The 15,790-nt window shown below is 33.2% G+C and overlaps 2 protein-coding genes across 3 annotated transcripts in view; both read right to left on the bottom strand.

Annotated features, from left to right (window-relative positions):
- Nucleotides 1–14,592, bottom strand: part of LOC143919421 (insulin-degrading enzyme-like) — a 48,652-nt gene extending 34,060 nt beyond the window's left edge. For both annotated transcript variants that reach the window (XM_077441730.1, XM_077441732.1), the window contains exon 1: nucleotides 14,346–14,592. The gene's annotated coding sequence lies outside the window, so the exon portion shown is untranslated. The remainder of the gene's footprint in view (nucleotides 1–14,345) is intronic.
- On the bottom strand, nucleotides 2,460–7,834 carry LOC143919422 (uncharacterized). The gene is made up of 8 exons (XM_077441733.1): nucleotides 6,510–7,834; nucleotides 4,712–6,410; nucleotides 3,928–4,623; nucleotides 3,733–3,853; nucleotides 3,271–3,655; nucleotides 3,019–3,150; nucleotides 2,760–2,933; nucleotides 2,460–2,648 (listed from the first exon to the last, which is right to left on the bottom strand). The coding sequence occupies exons 1-3, from the start codon at nucleotides 7,539–7,541 to the stop codon at nucleotides 4,592–4,594; spliced, it is 2,763 nt and encodes a 920-aa protein (XP_077297859.1). The 5' UTR covers nucleotides 7,542–7,834; the 3' UTR covers nucleotides 2,460–2,648; nucleotides 2,760–2,933; nucleotides 3,019–3,150; nucleotides 3,271–3,655; nucleotides 3,733–3,853; nucleotides 3,928–4,591.
- Nucleotides 14,593–15,790: the final 1,198 nt, after the last annotated feature.

Below are 15,790 nucleotides of genomic sequence, written 5' to 3'. Positions count from 1 at the left end.
TGCAGTCGAGAAGAATGGATTTAGAATCAGTAATATCACTGTTAAAATCATGCATAGAATATTTAATCGTACGGATTTGAAAATGCCAAATGTGAGGGAATAGAATAAGCAAAAATATTGGATGTAGAACTAATCTTTACGGAGAAAAGAACTCGTATAAAAAAAAAACGAATGTTTGATTATGAATGTGTAGACTAAAGTATCAATAATCCAGAAGAAAACTTTAAAAACAAAGTATTTAATATGATTTCAGATATGTAATGTAATAGCTTTCTTAAAGACCGTTTTCAACAAATTGACGATTTTCAAAAAACTTTAGGATTCTTGTTTGATTTAAAAAATATTCCCGAAATCAATCACTTGAAGTACAATGCATAAAATTAGAAGTAATTCTTAAAGATGGAGATAATTGCGTTAAAAATGATAATGCTTTACACGAAGAAATTCAAATAATTAGCACTTTGATATCCGAAGGTATAAATACTCCAATAGAAGTCCTAAATTTTATAAAAATTAACCAGCTACAAAATGTTTTACCAAAGTTATGGATAGCTTTAAGAATTTTACTAACCCTTCCGGTAACAGTTGCGTCATGTGAACGTAGTTTTAGCAAACTTAAACTTATTAAGACCTGTTTCAGGTCAACTTTATCGAACGAGCGTTTAAATTCATTAGCTATATTATCAATAATTGAAAACGAAATAGATCAAAAACTTTACGTATCAACTACTTTTAAAAGATTTAAATGATTTTAATTTAAAGGCTAGGAAGCAAAATTTTTATTCAAGGCAGATTTTTATTTAATTATTACTATTTTTCTACATTTGTAAATGACTTCTCAAATGATGATCAGGTATTTAGTATAATTGAATGGCAAAATTTATATAAAAATAATCTTCAATTCTTCCAAAAAGCTTTAAAAACATTACAAAAATAGTTGTATTTATTTATGTTTGAAATTGTAACATAAAATACAATATATGAAGATAATAATTTTACAAATTTCGCTGAAATTTCTTGGTATATCTTTAGTGAAGCGAAAGATTAAAAAAAATGTACATATAGGGGGGCGCAAATTTAGGTTTTTGACTGGGGCGCTAAATAACCTAGGACCGGCCCTGTGTGTTAATGTTCTGAAGGGCGGGCCCTCATCCCCTTTGGTCTTCTGATTATTAGAGGTAGGACCAGAAGCGTGCTTTTTCCAGGAAACAGGGCAAACTACAAAGCTAGAGAGCATAAAAAAGGTTCATCATAAAAATGAACAAAGCACGACGAACAATGGACAATGAACGGCGCAAAGTTGGTCCGCTCTTTACTGATTACATCAGATCGTAGATTGTCAGCCAAAAGACTAAGATTCTTATTAATTATTATCTGAAAAGAAAACGTATTCTGGAAAAACGACGCATCCAAATACAATAGATTTATTATACAAATATATTTAGTTTACAATGACGTTTAAATAATATGATAATAAAAAATCTTCAAATAAATAATATATACATAATTATAGAATAATACGTACACATATACATATATGTATTTATAAATATAAAAGTTGTCATTATCGTGAATGTACATATGAATATAGATAGATTTGCTTATAAATACACAAAAAGAGGTCAAACAATTATTACTATACAATCCTAGCATGCAAGTCTTCGTAAAAGTTAATTCACGACATTGTCAAATCAAAAATACATACACCATTATTATCCTATACAATCTTTACCCGAAGTTGGGCAAATTTAACAAACAATAATCTACAGATAGGATAAACAACTTCTACTAGATATTAGTTTAGGTAGTAAAAACTTTGGCCAACCTGTCATGGCTATTTATATTTTTTCTAATAATCTTCTATATAATAAAAACCTCTCAAGTAATGGGTATTTATATTATTTATAATAATCTCTATTGATGTATAGTAAATAACACGAATTATTTCAAAAGGTTTCATATAAAAAATGTGCCTTCTTCACAATGTATTCGCACTAAGTTTATCATTAACGTCTTTTACGAATTACATTATTTTTATAATAATTAAAATTGGATGTGACTAACGACTAATCGTACACCTTATCGAGAACACTGACTGAGATAAGCTATTATTATTTGCCCAATATTATGTTCAGTTACAATGTGATAAGCTTTAATGCTAAAAATAAAAATGATACATCATACGTTTTATAAATTCATAGACGTGTATCGGCATCTACCCTTTTGTCATTAAATTAATTTGTTAATTATATTTCATTAATAATTTCGTCATTACTATAATTAATTTATTTTGTCATTAATTGAAATCATTTCATTCATATCATATCATTTTTTAATATTCAGATATATGTATAATTATTTCCTTAATCATAAGGAATTTAATGGAATCGTACGACCTTTTTCCAAATCAACAAATTTTGTTAATAGGTTCTGGAATGGAATCAATGGAATAGTAATTACAGTTTCATTTAATATTTTTTTTTAATTTCAGATTTCTTAATCAAGATCTAATGTGTAAAACATACATACATATGTACATAGATCATAAATTAAATAATTGCATACGGATGTTCGGAAGCTACAAAATCCTTCCAGAACTATTTTTTCTTCGAATGTACCGCTTGCCGAGCCATTGCTGCATTCGCTCGCTGAAAAGTGTACAAAACAGTCAATTTTCCATATAAATATTTTAAATTAAACATACATATGTATGTATTACACTTGATGTTAAGGCCGTTACAATTGGTTAGCCAACATACCTTATATCCCATAACTACATATGTATATCGGCGTTGATATAATCACTACCAACAACGGAATCAATTTCACCCTCGTTTGATCGTAAGCTTTGATGTCCGGATAAAGATTTTACCCTGGTTTTCCTTAGCTTCTGAAGCGTCCATAGTCCGATCGGGGAAACAATCCGGCAAAATCTAAAATGGATTTACATAGTTAGCATCAAAATTGGACGTAAATACTTCATGCAACATACATATGTATGTAATTTTAGTATTTTACTTCGATCTCTTGTTGAAAGCCGTAGCCAGACTCGACTTGTCGGTCTGTGTATGCTGCTAGAAGGTTTTCTTTAGATATGGGATGCATTTCAGGTGGACTATGTGAGACGAGTTCAAACCTTCATAAATATTTCTGAAAGTGATAGAATTTTGAATGCAATTCAATTAAATTGACTGCGGTATGTTTTAATACTGTAACGTAGACATTAGGTAGGTGGCGCTTGTGGACCGATGGTTTACGAGCGCTAATCACCTGATCTCTCGTTCGCGCCAAAATGTCGTCGCCGAATGATTGAGCCATATGCAATGGCCAATGGGATCGTCTCACTCATCAACCAATAGTTTATGTATGTGTGTTGTGCCCAACGGGTATAAATATGGGGCGCTCTCGGCCTGGAAACCATTCTGACCTGGAGAGCGGACGAACAAACGACTTCCACAACACTCCTGCGTCTTTCTCTCCGATTCTGGAAGCCCCCCTTCACGTCTACGCAACAATACCATTGCACTTACTGCAGCGTGTGTTGCAAAGTATGCATTTCAAAAACGTGCTGCCGTGCCTTTCTACAATTGTGACCGTTTTCAGCGCAGAGTATGATGAATAATATTGTGAGGATAATCAATACTCCGACAATTACCTGAAAGTATAATATAATTTAAAACAATTTTATTTAAAAGATTTTCGCAAAAGCTAAGTATAAGTATACAAACGTACCATAATAATCGTTTGTGGGAGATCATTGTCTGAAGAAGCTGATGCATTGGGTCCTGGTTTTAATACGGTGAAATAATCATTATATAATACATTGGCATAATTTTCTTTTCTCCAGAATGAACTGAAACAATTAAAAAAAATTAATACTCGAAGGTTTTAAATTTAAGGTACGTTTTAAATATCAAAAAAAATTACGTAATAATTCAAGAAAACCAGTATAATTCGATTCAAGATCTAATTGTCCGTCAAATATAGACAAGATGTCGTCTTCAGTTGCTTGCGGCTTCTCATCAAATCCATTCTCGTTCATCTTCAAAGTTGGCATATTCTCTGAATTAATCGCATAGGTACTCGTCAAGATTAGTGTTGGCTGAATCCATTATCTTCTTATCAACATCATCATTCGAACCTCCGACTTGCCTCGAAACAATATTGTACGTATGGAAATAATTGGATCGCTCGATTGAAACAAGAGATCATCAACGTCTAATATGACGGTGTCGTCCTCTTTAAGGTTCAAAAGATCAACATCCTTAACAGAGTCTTCCATGTTGACGTTATAATCGGACCATATTTACATTTTACAAATCGATTCGATCCGAACCGTGACAATTTTTGACATTTTTTATAATAATCTGTTTGAAATTATTTCAATTCGACAAAAAACATTTTGACCTTCACAATATAAAACAAACCTTAAAATAACCTAATTAAATAAATCTCGCAAGCATTTAAGCAATGCACATTTATATATAATATTTTATTTCTAAGAAAAAACAAATTTAAAAATAATGTAAGAAGACAAGACACTAAATCCAATAAAAACTACACCAATGCACACGTCTATGAAATGTGTCTCTTAATTTGAGTCTTCAGTCACATAAGATCTATCTATAATAAAAAGGAAAATTAAACAAATAGTTAAAAATATACATGTCAATATAAAAATGAAATCCATAAATATATAATATATTCTCACCTTTCAATGAATTGAAGAAGTCCACGACCTTGGTCCGATTAAGCTTGGTTGCCACGTCTAAAGGCGTGTTGCCGTCTTTGTCCGTGGCCCTTACGTCGGTTCCTCGGCGGACGAGGAGACCCACGATGGAAACTCTTCCACACTCAGCTGCCAAATGTAGAGGGGTTTTGCCGTTGACGTCTCGGGCATTCACGTCAATGCCCTCGACGTTGCGAATGAGATGATCTACCGCGCGGTATCGAAAGTGCACGGCGGCCAGATGAAGCAGTGTGTGGCCTGCCTTATCCAATTTGCAGGGATCGGCACCGTGTTTCAGCAACAGTTTCACATCTTCATATTTACCATTTCTTGAAACATGGTGTAAAGGAGACCGAACTTTCGAATCAATCACGTTAGCCGCGGCACTTTTTTCCAGGAGAAATTCAATCATTTTCGAATTGCATTTTGCAGATGCGTAGTGTAAAGCAGATCGACCAATATTAATGCAGGAGTTGATTTCAGCGCCTTTTTCTATCAATACAGACGCTGCAATATGATTATTTCCTGTAGATGCGAAGTGTAGGGGCGTTTGATTGCATTTGCTTAATGAGTTGGGATTAGCGCCCAGGTTAATTAATAATTCAACGATATGCGTAGTGACATTTCGATAATCATAGGAAATATCATGAAGTGGTGTCCAGCCATGCTTATCAGAAATGTTCGGATCGATGCCAGCTTCAATCAAAAACTTGATCATGTCTTCATTTCCTCCATGGACAGCCAAGTGTAATAAAGAATTACCCAATTTATCGACAATTGTGAGATCACAGCCCAATTCCATGATATATTTAAAAGCATCGACATCACATCCGTAAGCTGACTTGTGGAGAAGAGTTTCGCCGTATTTAGAGACGATTTTTTGATTAGCGCCATTCGTAAGTAGACATTTTATTGCATTGAATTTACCATTATAAGCTGCCAAAAGAAGTGGTGAGTCACCGTTTTTAGTAGTGATATTGATGTCGACACCTTTATCGAGAAGCAGTTGCAGAATATTAACACTTCCATGCTCTGCAGCCCAATGAATCGGTGTCCAATCATCATTGTCTCGAATATTCAGATCAACCTTTTTGGTCAGTAGCAATTCGAATTCCTCCACAGCATCTACTTCGGCGAGAATATGCAACACCGAACCGCCATAAATGTTCTTTGCATTTGGGTCGGCTCCCAATTTCAGTAAGAGTTTCAGTGCATCTGATTTATTATTTTTAGCAGCAATGATAAGTGGTGTCGACCCGATTTTAGTTGTGATATTGATGTCGACACCTTTGTCGAGAAGCAGTTGCAGAATATTAATACTTCCATGCCGTGCAGCCCAATGAATCGGTGTCCAATCATCATTGCCTCGAATATTCAGATCAACCCCTTTACTCAGCATCAATTCGAATTCTTCCACAGCATCTACTTGGGCAAAAAAATGCAACACCGAACCGCCATAAATGTTCTTTGCATTTGGGTCGGCTCCCAATTTCAGTAAGAGTTTCAGTGCATCTGATTTATTATTTTTAGCAGCAATGATAAGTGGTGTCGACCCGATTTTAGTTGTGATATTGATGTCGACACCTTTGTCGAGAAGCAGTTGCAGAATATTAATACTTCCATGCCGTGCAGCCCAATGAATCGGTGTCCAATCATCATTGTCTCGAATATTCAGATCAACCTCTTTGGTCAGTAGCAATTCGAATTCCTCCACAGCATCTACTTCGGCGAGAATATGCAACACCGAACCGCCATAAATGTTCTTTGCATTTGGGTCGGCTCCCAATTTCAGTAAGAGTTTCAGTGCATCTGATTTATTATTTTCAGCAGCAATAATAAGTGGTGTCCACCCGATTTTAGTTGTGATATTGATGTCGACACCTTTGTCGAGAAGCAGTTGCAGAATATTAATACTTCCATGCCGTGCAGCCCAATGAATCGGTGTCCAATCATCATTGCCTCGAATATTCAGATCAACCCCTTTACTCAGCATCAATTCGAATTCTTCCACAGCATCTACTTGGGCAAAAAAATGCAACACCGAATTGCCATTAATGTTCTTTGCATTTGGGTCGGCTCCCAATTTCAGTAAGAGTTTCAGTGCATCTGATTTATTATTTTCAGCAGCAATAATAAGTGGTGTCCACCCGTCTTTAGTAGTGATATTGATGTCGACACCTTTATCGAGAAGCAGTTGCAGAATATTAACACTTCCATGGTATGCAGCCCAATGAATCGGTGTCCAATCATCGTTATCTCGAATATTCAGATCGATCCCTTTGCTCTGTACCAATTCGAAATCCTCCACAGCATCTACTTGGGCGAGAATATGCAACACCGAATCGCCATAAATGTTCTTTGCATTTGGGTCGGCTCCCAATTTCAGTAACAGTTTCAGTGCATCTGATTTATTTTTTTCAGCAGCAACGACTAATAATGTTTTCTTCCAATCATCGCACGCCTTTACGTTTATTCTGTATTTGATGAGGTATTCTAACATACTTACGTTTGAATATTTTACAGCCACACTAAGAGAATTGTTCCCTTTAAACATCGACTCCAACCAATCGGGATGCGTTTCTTCTAAACTTTGAATTATATTCTTACATTCATCAATATCTTCTTTCCGTATTGCATTGTTAAAACGAGCGTGAATCAAATACTTATCGTTGTTGTTTGGTATCAGAATCTCGACAATGCTAATATTACCGTGAAATACAGCCACATCTATTGGATAATCATTCGACTTATCTTTTTCCATTGTTGCCCTGTTTTCTATCAAATATTTTACCACTTTTTCATAGCCTCTCATTGCAGCCAAATGTAACGGTGTTTGTTTCGAAGTATTTTTACAATTTACATCAGCTCCTTTTTTGACCAAAAACTCAACTACATTTATATTGCCTTCTCTACACGCATTGTGCAAAGGAATATTATTGAAATTATCTTTCCATTTGATACAATCACTGACATATTTAAATATTTCAGCGATAGCAGTTACATCATTTCGATTAGATGCTAATAAGTGAATAGGCGTTTTACTCCATTTACCATATTTGGCATTATTATAAAAACGTTTTACAATTTGAGGATGCTTTGATGAATATTCCCAAACACTCACAATGTGCCTCTTAGTTTTACACTTTTCTAATAGCTTCAACGCTTGTCTCAGAACTTCAGTTTCTTCTTTCTTCTCATCTAAGTATATTTGAATAGCCTGCTGTACAAGCCGATGCACATTTGCTACTCCATTAACGAAATCAATCATACTGTAATCACGAAGCAGGCGAAAAGCATCGTACAATTTTCCGTCGTTTCTTTCTAATTTTAAAAATATATCTTCGATGTCGATCTCATCCGGCGCCAGATATGCCATGATTTTTAATACCGATGAAGCCAATTGTCCACATTCACCAATTGTTTCTATTTTCTTCAATGTGATTCTCCACGTCGTTGCTATCGTTTCTTTGTACAAATCGTCGACTACTTCGCCATTCCCTTTGTGGAGTAGTTCTTTCCACTGTTCATTATATATATCTAGGTAATGTTTGACGCTAAATCTTATGCCATTTTTTCTTTCTCTCTGCATTTTGTTTTGATGTTGAATGTAGCCAACTGATTGTTTAAGCGCTAGTGGAAATCTAAGTAACAAATCACCTAACGATTTCAAATCGCCTTCATTTTCATCTGACAACGATGCTTTTAAAAAACTCATGGCTTCTTCTTCGGTAAATTTCTTCAAAAGAATCACTTTAATTTCACCTTTTTCCCCGATATCCCAATTTTGATGTCGAGATGTGATCAATGTATGTATGTTATTTTCACAAGAACCGTTGAATATGAATTTTTTTATATCTGCATAATTTTCAGTGTTATCAAAAACCACCAGCGTTTCCCCATTTTTGTTGAAATATTCGTAAATGTCTTCGATAACATATTCTATATCACGTTGTCTATTTATGACATCTTGCTTGTCATTCAAGAGAACTGCAATTCGAGGTTTTTTTGCCAATTTTATCGTTTCCTTCTTTTCCCCATTTTTGTTGAAATTTGCGTAAGTGTCTTCAACGACATATTCTATATCACGTTGTCTATTTATGACATCTTCCTTGTCATTCAAAACCACTGAAATTTTAAGTTTTTTTGCTAATGTATAAAATGATTCCGATATTGTTTCCTTCTTTTCGGCATTGATGGAGATGATATTGTGATAATCTTTCCCGTAATCTTGTATGTATTTATTTGCTAATTCCGTCTTCCCTATTCCACCCAATCCAACGACGGAGACTGCCTGCGAAATCACAGTGGTTTTATTTCCATATCTCAATGCATCGTGTAATTCTGTCAATTCCTTTATCCTTCCTTGAAACAATGTTGTCGGATTCTTCAAGCGAAATAAAACTCTTTCGCTTTCTTTTCTTTTACATTTAATCGTTTCAATTTTCTTCATTAGTTTTTCATGTTTGTCATCGCGATCCTTTTGTGCTGAATCGTGAAATTGTTTAAGAAGATTTTCATGCCGCTTCATAATATCCATCAATTGGCATTTTAAAATTTCCATCCCCTCCGACTGATGAATTCCTATTTCTTTGTTTTCTTTTATTAATTCATTCAATTTTGTTTCTGCTTGAAGAGTTAATTTAAGCATTTTCTTCTGAATTGCTACTTCATCATCTTCTTCGATTAATTCAAATATTTTATCATGTTGTGATTTGTAGTCTATATCGTGTGAATATTTTGGGAGCAAGCAAGAATTTTCGCAGTTTTCAGCACGTTTGTATTCAACAGTATCTAATTCCTCACCTGGAAAAAGACGCCGATACCCGTATTCTTTACAATTAGATTGATGACGACTATGCAAAACAAAATCTTCTCCATTTTTAGCTTTTTCTACAATTCCGATTTGCTCAAAAAGATTCGTCGTGTTCCAATCATATACCCTTTGGCAGTCGTGAGTTACTTTACATTTGTATCCAATATCAAATCCAGACTTCCAAACTTTATGCGGGATAAAAACCGATTTTGACTTTGATTTGCCCTCTACTACTTTTTGTGCATTCATTTTATAGTCGAATTTTGTAGCAGGAAATTGCGGCTTAAATGTTTGTTTGACGGTATTCAACACTATCTGCATTTTACTTATTTTCTTGTTTTCTCCTTCGCTTTTAAATCGGTTCAAAAATCGGTCGGCTGCATCCCTGGCCACTCTTTGAATTCCCTTTTGAGGTCCTCTCTTGGAAGTGATGCCATTTAATTGATATTCAAAGGCTGTAAAAACATCAATTCCAATATCCACAAACGAACGTCTTCCTTCAGTTTTTTGCTGGCGATAGTAGTACACCATTTCATGATATTGTAATGATTTATTTTTTTCCAACAATTCAAAGGGTTTTTCTAATGGTTTGAGAATAAGCTTGGTTAGTTTATCCGCCCCCGGAAACATATAAATCTTCGCAATTACGCCCAATGCACATTCTGCTGCTCCCGGAATTGATCCGGACTTTTTAGTAATACCTTCTAAAATTTCGTAATGAAAATTTAATATACTTTCGATTTCAAAAACGAATTGCTTTACGAAATAATGCAATCTTTCTTCCAATTCAAATTTTAATGTCGCAAGCTTTTGAGAACTTTCTTCGGTAGTCATCGTACTGTTGGAATTTAAATAATTAAAGAAGGCTTTTCTTTTGACTAAAGTAGACTAAACTTTTCCAATATCTCTGTAATCGGTCACAAAATATAAATTAAATTTCATTCCCTAATTTTTACTACGCATATTGTATAATATATAATTCATACCTTATGTATATTTCACAACAGAAGATTCTGAAGACGCTGAATAATAATATTTATATATTTTTTTTCGGATAGATGCGGAAATACGAAATATATAATATATTTCCACGAATGTTGTTTGAGTTATAACTCGGTGTGAGACTGAAAATAATTGAAAAACTGATGTAAGGAATTATGAATATAACAATACTTAATTGGACTACCGATTTTCAAAACAAAATTATTAGTAGTTAGTAGTGTGGACTTATTGAAACAAATTTACGGGTGATTGAAAAATGGTAAAATTGATCAATTATACGTGGAAAGAATTATTGTGATAAAAAAAACAGATTCCTTAGATGTCTCGAATTAAACACTAGTACTTCACTTACTCAAATTTATGTAAATTAATACACTGCTATCAGTTTTAAGTTCGAAGGATAATCGTCGAGGGCAAAAAAGACACTCGGAAATGATCATGTTTTTTGACATTCATATCCAAGTAACCAATGAGTTTCGCATGTGATACTACTGTTGTGTTTTCCCTATTAAGCATTTAAAGTTAGTTTTCAAAAATAATGCTAGCCATTAAATCCAGTGATAAAGCTGATGCTCAAACATAAAATTGCTTATACGAAAACGTGTGCTATGCCTGTTATGTACATTTATATTTGAAATTTCACACTGGGTAAGGCTGCTGGCGAGATGTATAATATTAAGGGTAGAAAGATACTGCGATTGCCAAAATATTATTAAAGCGGATAATCTTTCGGCTCATAAGTTAATTCGTTAAATGCAATGTTTAAATCATCTTTTAAATCTTGGTTACTGGGCGTGGATGCAAAATGAAGTTATTACATATACATACATATGTATGTATGTACATATCATTGAATGATTAATATCACACATTATAAGTTAAAAGAGCCAATATGCATAAGCGATTGCCAATATATATATAATTGTTAAATGATAAAATAGATGTAGAAAAGTTAGATTTACCTTGGACATTTTTAGTTAGTTAGTGGGCTGCTGACGAGACGAAAGAAATATATCAACGGGGAAGACCTAAATTCCTAAAATATTTAATAGCAGTTAATATTTACTCTTGTTGGAAATACATACGTACATTCGTAAAACGTATATACTTAAATATATTCCAGAGTTTTCCGTTAGCTTTAATCAGATTGTACATAATTAATACATATGTACATATATATGGATGTAGGAAGCGCCTGAGCAGCTTAATTCAGATACGATAAATAAAAGATAAGATAATTCTTAGACTTATAATTCTATGTATAAAATATATAAAATGTATATGTACTTGCACAAGACAAAAGTTCTACTTTCGGTTGTTGGATTTTGTTCAAATTATTTTTATTACTTAAAATCAATGTAAAATCAGTTTTATACACAATAAATATCAAGAAGATTAAATTAATTTAAAATGTCAAAATTAAATCATGAAATATTGTTTTAATAATACTTCCGGTTTACGAATCAGCTCTTAGTTAGTACATAAATAATACAAATATAAATTTTCAGCTTGATACGTTCAGGAGTGTGGACAAAATAGTGGCTACAACATTTTTGACCTTTCTAAAAGGAAAATATCCCACTTCCGGTTTATTAAATTTAGTTTTTTTTTCTTTATTTTCATCACATTGATACAAGAATAATACATGAATTTTTTCGTGAAGAGCACACGTGTTTAAGGGGTCGAAAAAAATAGGGGAAGAAAAATCGAACAAGAGTAAACTGCCACTTCCGGTCGACGGATGCTTAACAAATTTTATACATTATATAAAGCTTTAACTTGTAGATATGAAATTTCAGTTCAATAAACTAAAAGGTTTCCGAGAAAAACATACAAAACATTGATTCTCTAGAGTAAAAGTACTATTTCCGGTTCAGGTAAAAGTATTTAAAAATACATTAGGGTATAAAATTTATAATTTTTATTACATTTAAAAAAAATTCAGTCCAATTTAGTTAGCGGTTTGGGAGATAATTGAATTCAAAAACTTAGAAAAAAGAGGACACCTATAAGGAGAGGTACCATTTCCGGTCAACTTAAAAATTTGAAAAAAATTTACGTCGCGTCGATAAGAATTTTAGTAACCAATACTAAGTTTCAGTTCGATAAGACTAATGGTGTTCAAAAACTCCCCAAAAATACACAAGACTCATAAACATTTTTTCCAGATCTTGAAAACGTGATCAGTGATCGATTCCGAGTTCGAATCAGTCAAAATCTCGAGTTTGAATTTTTGCATGATCACAAAACTTCACCTATTGTTACTACGTACATAGATAAAGTAAAAAGGTTCACAATATATATGGAAAATGGGGAGCAGGTTCGCGCCGGCCTACACATATTCATAACGGGTTTGGTGCAAACGATCGAAAAGCGCCAGATAGATTGAACCACAGATTAACTGGATGGCTGCTTTAAGCGCAATTCTCGACTTCACGAATGAGAGATTGCACATCAGATGACGAGTAACCTTTCGATGTGCACATATGCAATTATTAAAATTGAGTTGGATCTTTCTGGCGAGTTTTTAATAATTTAATAAGGAAAAATTCGGAACTTAAGTATCAGAAGCACAGAACGTATACAGGGTAGATATGTCGGGACTTCGGGTAGATTTCGCTTAGTGTAAGTGCGAGCAGTGCGCACGCATAATGTACACGTGTCGTTAATCTGTGGTTCAGTCTGTCTGGCGCTTTTCGATCGTTTGCACCGCATCGATTCATAACATATCAGGAAGATAGAGATTATTTAAAAGGTCAAAATGAAATAATGAAATATTGTTTTAAAAAAAAATACTATTTCCGGCTTACGAATTCTACTCAAAACCTTATCAACTCTAAATTAATACCTAAAGAATAGAAACATAAATTAAAACTTCATTGTTTTAGAAAAGTGGAATTTTTTTTTTACAAAAATTTATACAATTTTTCAGAAAAGCCTAAAATAATGCATTTGGTATTCAACTTATAAAGACAAGATGGAATACGTTGATACCATTGAAGTATACTTCAATGGTTGATACCCATCAGAGAACGATTTGGCTGCGTGATTCAGATAAAATATCATAACTAAAAACAACATAACCAAGCATAGAACGAGCGATTATCAATGTGATATAATTCATTATTGATAAAATTGATGTGGAAAATTTAGATTCCCCTTGAACAATTTTTGTTACTGGGCGTTGGCTATTGACGAGACGAAAGAGTTATATCGAAGTGGAAGGACACAAATTGCTAAAATGTTACATGACCCTTAATATACATGTATCTAAACTGGTTGGAAATGATTCGTGAAGTGCACATAATTAAATATATTGCTGAGTTTTCTATTATTATATTTTAGAGTGTATATTCAGATTGTAGATCATTCTTAGACTTATGTACACGTATACAGGTGCTATACATACTAAAGTAAATTTTAAATATATAATATTCAGGAATTTTCATCCAATTATGAACAATGTTGAATACATGGATAAAAGTGTCACAATTTTAATACATTTAGTAGCCGGAAATTTACAGACATATTATGTTATGTCAGTTCTACTCAAACGCCAGTCCGTGGCCAAAGAAGTAAATGCATGTACCTATTTTTAATATCAACGGTTTTCAACCCTTCCCCACTTAAAGGGTTGCATCACCTGTTGCCACATTTCAGATAACGTCCGAGCTACTCGTTTCCAACAGATTTATGTACTCGTGTCAACCCAGCGTAAGAATAGCTCAAGTTTGAGTAGCGCCGTGTTATGTAACAATTGAGAAAATATAAATTTTTATATTCGTAATAGATGGTACATACCTTGGATTAATTTTCCTTGCTCATACCACTGATGCTGTAGAAGAGTTTGAGGATGGTGTACACTTATTAATTAATGGATCTTTTCCACCAGTAGTTGAACTTGTTCTAATCGCAAATAGCGATAAACGAATGCAAATCTTAGGGAAATGATAATAAATTAAATTAGGTTTAATTCACGATCTAATACTTATGAAATTGATATTCAATACTCTAAAAAAAAGTAATTATACTACAAACGAAATTTAAAAGGCTTTGTATGTTCAAGACGCGGTTGATCTACTTCGAGAGTTAAATGAATGTGGCAATATCAAAAATTAAAAGTCCCCACTTTGATTTAAAAAATGATATTTTGGTTTATCGTGTTTCTTCAATCGATAAGCATTTATCAGTGCGAATATGCACATATTGATAAATATAAATATTTGCTTATTTTGTGTTTCAAATATGGTACTTAAATTATTTTTATATTTTTGTGAATTTAAATAACAAAAATTAAAAAATTTGAAGTATAGCCCATTACTTTTTAACCCATTTCCGGTTTATGACAGTGTTTTTTTTTATTTTCATCACATTGATACAAGGATTATAGTTGAATTTTATCGTGAAGAACACGAATTTTATAATGATTTCTACATATGCAAATTATTCATTTTCAATTACAGTTTCGTAAAATGTGCTCGTTTTTAACTCGATAAGCATTATTTTTTCGTTTGTTGCAAAATGTCGGTATTTTTTTTTATATTCCTCAAATACATTGATAAAGTCGTGGGTAGGTCACACCCGAATTGTTTTTAACGTGTTGTAGTTTCTTATTTTTCGTTCTTTGTGTTTTTTTTTTAATTTTTAATTACTATTATTTGTATTGTATTTTTTCTTTTCTTTATATAAATTTTTTTTTTTTTGACCTTATAAATAAATAAATAAATAATGGTCTGCAAAGGGGTGCCGAAGGCATCGGGGGCGCTGGGGGCGCCGGAGGCGTCGGCGGCGCTGGGGCCGAAGGCCATGCACAAAACGTAATTCGTAATCACTTCGTAATTTGTCATTCGTGCATCAATTTCTTTCCGAAACCAGTCGATTCAATATCTTTAACTTTATTTTTATTCGAGTTTCAATTCCTTTTCGAAACCACCCGTTGAAATCAACGGGCCCAACACTAGTTAATAATAATTTTTAACATTTTGCATTTCATACATATGTACAGAGAGAGGGTAAGCAAATGTGACTTTTGAGCAGTTGGCGAAACATAACAGAAATGTTACGCCTATTATGTAGTTTGTGTTAAAAACTCAAAGCAACTTATGTATAGACCTGGAAGCAAAAAAAAACCAATTGACAGTTTAGTGTTAATGGTAACTCGCACTGTTTATTTACCAATTTCTATCGTTTCTAAAATTAATAAATTTACGATTTCATATTATGTAATGTGTTTTAAAAGTACGCAA

Source organism: Arctopsyche grandis, chromosome 11, assembly GCF_051622035.1.
Source record: "Arctopsyche grandis isolate Sample6627 chromosome 11, ASM5162203v2, whole genome shotgun sequence".
NCBI lineage: Eukaryota > Metazoa > Arthropoda > Insecta > Trichoptera > Hydropsychidae > Arctopsyche > Arctopsyche grandis.
The sequence above is the reverse complement of the archived record's forward strand: the minus strand, read 5'-3'. Positions and strand labels throughout refer to the sequence as shown.